The sequence below is a fragment of the Kryptolebias marmoratus genome, linkage group LG17, assembly GCF_001649575.2.
Source record: "Kryptolebias marmoratus isolate JLee-2015 linkage group LG17, ASM164957v2, whole genome shotgun sequence".
Lineage (NCBI taxonomy): Eukaryota > Metazoa > Chordata > Actinopteri > Cyprinodontiformes > Rivulidae > Kryptolebias > Kryptolebias marmoratus.
The window spans coordinates 2,750,956-2,759,094 of NC_051446.1; the positions used below are offsets into that span (position 1 = coordinate 2,750,956).

Here is an 8,139-nt window from a genome sequence, read left to right on the forward strand (position 1 = left end):
TATATATATATATATATATATATATATATATATATATATACACAGAGCCAAACTGAAAGGTCAAAGAAGTTGTCATTTGTAATCTACTTTTTTCCTGACGATGCAGCTCTCATGACACAGCCACCCTACAGTGTATACTCAATAAGCTAAACTCAGCATGTCAAGCATTCTTGCTAGTCTTTAGTGTCAAAAAAACAGTTCTCACCCAAGGAGTACTAGAGAATTTGGCTGTGCCACAGTTGGATGGCAAGGCATTAGAAGTTGAACAAAAATTTTGCTATTTCAGCTCTACATTTTCTACAAGGTCTCTCTCGATTATGAACTCAACTCTCAAATCAGGAAGGCAGCAGCAACTTTCTGCAAGTTATTCACACAAACTTGGAACAACAAGCATCTAATGCTGAAGGCCAAAATCAGGATAGATTGCCCCTTTTACACGGACCCTAATGGTCCCGGCTCCACTCTACTGGGCTCGTTTTACGAACGTATACATCTGCATTTTTTCGCACTCTGTCCCTGCTTCGGAGTAGGGCCAGCCGGGCCAGCCCTGCTTCGTGGGTGGCGCAAGCTTAGCTCCTGTTCACTCATTGGTTGTGGGTGTGACCAGATGCAAGCAGACTCATTGTTTTCCATTTTTACTTCCTATGCAAGATACTGGGCATTAAGTGGTAAGACAGGGTCTTCAGCACTGAGGTGCTTGACAGAGCTGGAACCACCATCCATCATGACCATGATGAGTAAAAACAGCTAATGCCATGTCTACAGGATGAGTTACTACCACATTCCAAGGCTTATTGGCCAACTTGCCACTGGTCGCAGACCTCTGGGAAGACCCAAGCTTTGCAGTAGAGATGTGTGCAAGGACACAATGGAGTTTGGAATTTCACAAAACATCTGGGAACAGGCAGCCAATATCAGGTTGTCATGGAGACAAACCATTTGTGGTGAAGCTGTCCAGTTTGAGGCAAAGCTTAAGCAAGACCAAGAGCTGAGATGCCAAAGACCGCATGAAAGAGCCAGCCAAACCACACCTGCTCTCATTAACTTTATTTGTCATCACCTGCAGCCATATCTGCTGGTCAAGATTGTATGAGAGATGAGAGATACTGCAGTGCTAGAGAGTAATCCTTTCACATTGAGGTGCTATGATATTCTTTTGTGGACAAAAAGAGCTATAATATATTTGTTTGAACAAATGAAAGTGGAGTAGTGGAGGTTGGGAATTTCCCTCCTAATATCTTGTCTGAGTCCTTTTGATTTTCCCATGAAAATAAAGCAGTGTGTTTGAGGTTTGCATCCCTAGATATTTCTTCAGCATTGACACACATTGGCTCAGATCTTTCATGATATGTTAGTGCTCAGAATGTGTTTGGTATCAGTCTCGGCTCCTACCACACCAATTTTTAGGTCAATGTCTGCAAAATTGAATTATATTTATTTTTGTTATTTTCAAGTTAGGCTTAAAAAGCTAAAATTTTAAAGTAACATAAGGCTAAAAGTAACATAAGGCTTGCTAAAAGCTAAAGTAACAATGGTCTAGCTAAAAGTCAAAAGTAGTATAAGAATACAAAAATAGAGCTACTATGTTGAAGCGATGTTTGACTGTTTTTGAAAAAATTGAAGAAATCTAATTGCACTTATGTATGTAATTTTCTTTTAAATAAAGTTATAAAATAAATAATAATAAAATGTTTCCTGCTTTAACAGCAATGGTACAGCAGCTCAATGAAGGCTGTGTGTATTTGGCTGATGGACAGACTGGACTTGCAGCTCCATATATACCAGCTGAAAACACTCATCAAGATAGTCAAGGTAAATACAGTTTCAGTGGACTGTTGTTCTTCATGAATATAAAATAAAAGGTCTAGCACTTATTGAAGGAATGCATATCATTTGCTGCCTTTCATGCCAGAGTTTTATGTTGAGAGTTGTAGTTTTTTTGGTCAAACCTTTAAAATGCTGTTATGTACAATTTCATGCAATACCATGAGATGTCATGGTCAGAGTACATGTTCAGGATAAATCAGCTATTAACATATAAAATTTTAGCTCAACATCTGTAAAACTGACTGAATTATGGTCATTTTTATGATCAGCTGGGTGTGGTGGCCATCTTGAATTTGGTTGACTCCAAAAGTTAATTACTTGTAGATATATATCCAATGGCTACTTCATGGAAGTTTCATTAAAATCTGTCCCAGTAGTTCATAAAACCTTTCAAAAAAGTTTGGCCAGGGCCTTGTGTCAAGAAGCGGTAGACAAAACTGCTACAAGAATAAAATGGCACAATTTATGTCACACAAGAATGTGAATGAGGGCCACTTTCATGACTTCACATGGAGTATGACAAAAGCTTTAGAGACTCAAAATCTGGAGTAAAAGTAAGGTGGCCGACAGGTGCAAACGCCCAGCAAACAGCTAAATGTGATGCAAATACACGGCTGACAGGCGTAAATACATGAATGATGCAAATTCCAAAACACACAAATATAAAATTTGAATGCAAAGAAAAAATGCTGCAAGTACCAAAATCACTAAAACCCCAAAAACTCCAAGTGAGAAAAGCTGTAAACTCTCTACACAAAATGGAAGTGCACCAGACCATAAGGAGGACTCAAGGTTGGATATTTGCACTTTGTGGGTTCAGCGGTGTCTTCCTGCCATTTGACCCGGTGCTGGCAGTGAGATGTTGGCCAGCCCACCTCCGTCTGCTCCTTTCTTCCAAACATAGTGGTTTGTTTGAGACCCTCAACAAATTACCAAACTAATTACACATGAAAAACAAAAATTCAATAACTTCTGTGTCATTTAAACTTCTGACCAAGTGGTAATGTTTAATTGTTTTACTAGACTGGACAAATAGAACACACCTATTTTTTTCTCATTTTAAAGCATTTTACATGTTTTATTAATATTTTTTATGAAAAATTCATGTTTTTTAAACAATGTCTTCTATGTCTTGAAACCAGGTGATGAAAAATGAATGTTGAATAGTTTCATTAAACTGGACTAATAAGACTAATAATTTTATCTGATTTCAAAACATTTTCTATTTTTTATTATTTTTCTGAAAATTTAATGTTTTTCATTATTGTTTAATTAGGTGGGTGTGCCTTTATTAGTCCAGTCTTTTGTGGCTTGAGTTTGCAGATTTTTTATTTTGCTGGTGTTTTCTGGGGGTTATTGTTTTTGATACTTGCAGCATTTTTTCTTTACATTTGTATATTGTGTTTGTGTGTTTTGGAGTTTGCATCATTCATGTGTTTGCAGCACATTTCACTATTTGCTGCGCGACCACCATGAAAAGTGATGGCCATTGTAAAAAATAAAATTCTGTTGCCGTCTTACTGAATTCTGAGTGTTTACAACCAGCAAGTCGTATGGTGCATTTTGTGAGGCCAGTTTATAAAAATCCCAACTTATTTTGGTGTACATGGCTTGAATAACTGGATTGTAACCTGTGCGCAATATTTCCTCCCTCTGCCCACATTGTGCCTAATTCGGCAAGGTAGGATTAAGAGTTTCAGGGTTCCCTGGGCACAAACATTCAGGGGTCCTCCCACCCACCTTTATCACTTTAGCTCTGTACAGTGATGTTAAACACATCATATAGTTTTTATTTCATTACAAAGAGCTTCTTTTAAGTCTTTTAAGCCTGGACATGTTTTCTGTCACAGTAGAGCTCTGTGCACGTGTCAAAATACAGCTCTAGCACTCTTGAGACAGGTTGGAGACACCGGAGGCAAAATCAAGAAGAATTCGAGACAACTCTGCAATTATTTAGAGAGAAATTTTCTTGCACAGTTTTTTTAATCTTGTTCAAAATTCAAGCAATATGCAAATTAAGAACCCCTGCAAGCATTGCAAGATATTTTGGAGACTCCCAGATGAATATTGTTCCCCATCTAGTGTCTAACGGTTCCAACCCAGTGAGGTACAGGTTCTAAGACCCCAGCAGACCAATGTGTTCAAACCCTGACTCTTCATGTTGTGAGGAGTCTAAAGTGTGGCTCTAAATTGTGAGCTACTCATGTGAAAAGCAGTAACAACTGACAGAAGAAAAAAAATAAACCTACACAAAGCAAACCGCTCTGAAGTGTCCTTGAAAGCTGTAGTGTGAAGAAGTGGCAAAACATGAAAGCAAAAACTGCTCAACTGCTTTTTGTATTGCACAGTTTCCTGGTTTAACTAGAAAGCAATGAGACAAAGATTGATAATGGCTCCTGAATGAAAGTAAAAACCCTTCAGACACCTTGGTCTGCCTTGCCGGTTAGATACATAAAAGGCTGTGGATGTCCTTGATCCTCACTCTTTTAGCTTTTGTCCTTTGAAATTGCAAACAGCAGCTGCTTCTTTGGGCTTGCTACATTCTTAAGATGCTCTGTTATTTCTCCTTTTTCTTCATCTCCTGCCTCATCAGAAAACATACCGAGACTTCAGGCTGCAGGGGGTTCTGGATGGCACTCTCAGCAACAGGAGCTATGAGACCATCTACAACCGTCTGACGATGGAGGAGGCCACAGCAGCTGTGAAGGCAGACGGGGGCCTCCAGGGTCTCAGCATGAGAGACAGCGATGAAGAGGACAACTAGTCTCACTCTGATAGATCAGGACCTCCTGTCCCACTCAAAAAGGATTAATACTATCACTGGGCTTTTAACACTGGGCTTGAGTGGCACTTAACTGTTAGAGTTTATTCAAATTAAAAGCTGTTTGATGAGATTGACTTGTTCAAAAACTGCACATTATTTTATCTACTTCTACAAGTTTTATTTACTGTTACCACTCTTACTGAACTGGATGTAAAGCAAAACATTTTAGGCCTGAAATTCCTTGAAAGAATGCAAATCACCCGCCATCTGTCATGTCAGAGTTTTAAAATAAGGGCATCTTATGTTGAGAAACAAGAGTCATAGCTGTTTGGGTTTTAATCTTGAAAATAATGTAATCTGCTGTCTAATGGGATTTTGCCAGATGTAACACTCAGAGTATATGTTTAAAAATACTCTCAGCTACTACCACATCAAATTTTAGGTAAATTTACGTCAAACTGAATGAGTTATAGCCATTTTTATGTCTTTTTATGTTTCATTAACATTCATTCATTGGTTGATAAGATATTTTGCTAAGAGACAAACAGGTTTGATGCCAACAATTAATGCTAAAGTTTTAAACAAAGATCTTGCACAAATAGTAGCACTCAGATTAAGGATTGAGAATGACTCAGTTACTACCACATCATATTTTAACTCAATATCGATCAAATTGGCTGAAATATTGCTATTTTTGTGTTGGTTGGGGTGTAACAAGACAGTGATCTCACAAGAATGAGACAAGATTTTACCTATAATTTCTCCTGAGTATGTTCAGACCTTTGAATGATGCTTCAGTTATACATGACCTTCTAACTTCTCATTGAAGCTATGTGATTTTTAAACTCAGGAGTCCAACTCATTTTCACAGGGAGCCTGAACAAAGGCCTGTTTTTGAAAAAAAAAAAAAGATTACATTTACTGTTTTTCTGTTTTCTTATGTCAAAATTTTCATACAGAAATATGAAATTAACTTTTCTTTAAATATCTTATTTAGCAGTCACAACAAACAAAGTTTACTGGAACTTATTTGCATAAACACTTTATTTATTTGATTTTCATTTTTATCACTAGTTTTTTACTGATTTCAAATAAAACATTTTACTATAGGGCATCAAAGCACCTTAATAAAATTTCAAATAGCTACAATTATGTCATCTTAAAATTGCAAAGGAAAACAAAAAGGTAAAATGAATTCAGACAGACTCTGCAACTGTCATGTTGACTGGCTGAAGAGGACAGAAGAGCAAAACATTTTGTTTGTTTGTTTGTTTCCAACACAGAGAAAAGTTGCTTACAAAGATAAACTGCTTGTGTGGGGAGACTTAGGAAACTTATTCATCTTAACCTCAAAGTTTGAATAACTCTTTTCCTGTCAACTCAAACAGATTAACAAAAGGTTCAAACTTTATTTTCTCAGTGTTCTGTTTGAAATAAATGCTTGACAGAGCCTCTCAGTGCGTAGCTGCAGAAGCTGCTCACATAACATGTCTTGAGTGACGTATGACATGGTCCTTGTGCCTAACCGTTTGCTTAAACAGTCAGGCACAAAGACAAATGCTTTAAAATGGTGGAGATATTTTTACCGATAATTTCACCATAATACAGTTTTCAATTTGATAAGAAATCTTGTGGCATCTCACAAGATCTTGTTACATCCGTAAGGTAACAAGCTCTTGATTACATGTGGTGGGTTGTTTCAAAGGTTAATCAGTTGTAGAGGTACATCCAGTGATTTCTTTCTGAAAGTTTGTTTAATCTGTTCAGAGTTTCTTGAGATATTTTGCTAACAAACGAAAAGAGTAATAGCAGAATTTTAAGGAAAGGTTTTTTGTAATTATGTAATTAGGATCTGACTCGGCTACTACCACTGCAAACTTTAGCTCAGTGTCTGTAAAGTTGACTAAGAGAAAGCCATTTTCGTGTTTTTGAAGTTCAGTTGGTTGCAGGGGCCATTTTGAATCATTTGGACTCCAAATAATACTCAGGTGTAGTTGTATATTCCAATTATTCTTTGTTTTCTGTTTCGTTAAAATCAGCCCAGTGGTTTTTAAGATATTTTACTAAAAGACAAACACAAGCAAAATGCAGTAAGAACGCTGAGTTCAGAGTGACTTTGCTGAAAGAGGCTAAAACTGAGATGAAAGCTAAATGCAGCAAAATGCTAGCTAAAATTTAGAAGTAGGAAAAATCTAGCTAAACACTAAACGTCACATAAACTAACTAAAAGCTCAACATAGCAAGAGTATCTAAATTAGCATTAGCATTTGTTAAATTAGCACTATTAGCATTAACAGTAGTAGGAACAGCATCACTTTGATGAAGTATATATCAAAGTGAATAAAGGATCTGAACAGATGTCAATGTGTTTTAAAAAGAAACATTTTTGTAAATAAAGTTAAATATTTTAAAAAGTGTATAAAAGTGTAAAAAGTGTAAATATCACTAAAACTAATAGTCATAGCACCCATCTCCTGAACAAGCTGAACATTTTGATATATGAACAATTAAAATAGCACAAGAAGTTAGATGCCAAAAAATGTCTGAAAAATAAAAAATAGGAAAACAGTGTGAATATTGGATCAACAGTCACAGAACTAGTTTTTGATGAGAATGCACACATAATGATGATTGAAGTTTGTTTATTTTTAGTTTGAGGACTTTGTTGCTCACAGCTTCCTCCTAATGATTCAGTTTTCCATTCTTACATTCCTTAGCATAAATATTAGTGTTGCTAAACCACACAAATGTTAAAAAAAGACAGAATATATGTTGCTTTAAGAACATTAAGAATAGTTTCTTATTTACAGTGTCGACCTGGCAAGTGCCAGAAGGTGCTTGAAAGGGTAAAGGAAAAGGGGGAGCAATACAAAACAACAACATAAACAATAACAAGCAAGTGTAAGAAGCATTAAAAACAAACAATAATACAAAACTCATTAACAGAAATTAAGTAATCAGAAAAACAAAATTCCATCACTAATCAAGAAATAATTTGTGCCTTTAAGAAAGGTTTTTAAACAACTTTTAAAGGCAGACACAAAAATAATGTAATGAGTTCCAATGTTTTTTTGCAATATATTCCACTCATTTGAGGCAGCATGTGCAAAAGACATTAAGACAAAATGAGATTTGTTTCTCAGGATCTTCAACAACAAATATGTGGTTGACCTGGTGTTACTTCATAGCAGATACTGGATACAGTAACTGACTTAAGTATGGAGGTTAGTAGGCCATCAAGGTTTTATAAATAAGAATGAACCAGTGTAAGTTACAGCAGGTATGCAAATTGGGCCATTTAACCTGTGAATAGAGCTGACAGTGATGCGTTGGACTCATTTCTGGTGAGAGTTGGACTCCGCCAAGGTTGCCCTTTGTCACCGATTCTGTTGATAGCGTTTATGGACAGAATTTCTAGGCGCAGCCAAGGTGTTGAGGGGATCCGTTTTGGTGGCCTTAGGATTGTGTCTCTGCTTTTTGCAGATGATGTGCTCCTCTTGGCTTCATCGGGCCTTGATCTACAGCTTTCGCTGGAACAGTTCGCAGCT

At 36.7% G+C, this 8,139-nt stretch overlaps 1 protein-coding gene across 1 annotated transcript in view; it reads left to right on the plus strand.

Annotated features, from left to right (window-relative positions):
• The window catches only part of cadps2 (Ca++-dependent secretion activator 2), a 311,669-nt gene extending 306,182 nt beyond the window's left edge, over positions 1-5,487 (plus strand). Inside the window, exons 25-26 of the mRNA XM_037980923.1 lie at positions 1,708-1,812; positions 4,421-5,487. Coding sequence (XP_037836851.1) covers positions 1,708-1,812; positions 4,421-4,591 — 276 coding nt within the window. The 3' untranslated portion in view covers positions 4,592-5,487. The remainder of the gene's footprint in view (positions 1-1,707; positions 1,813-4,420) is intronic.
• Positions 5,488-8,139: the final 2,652 nt, after the last annotated feature.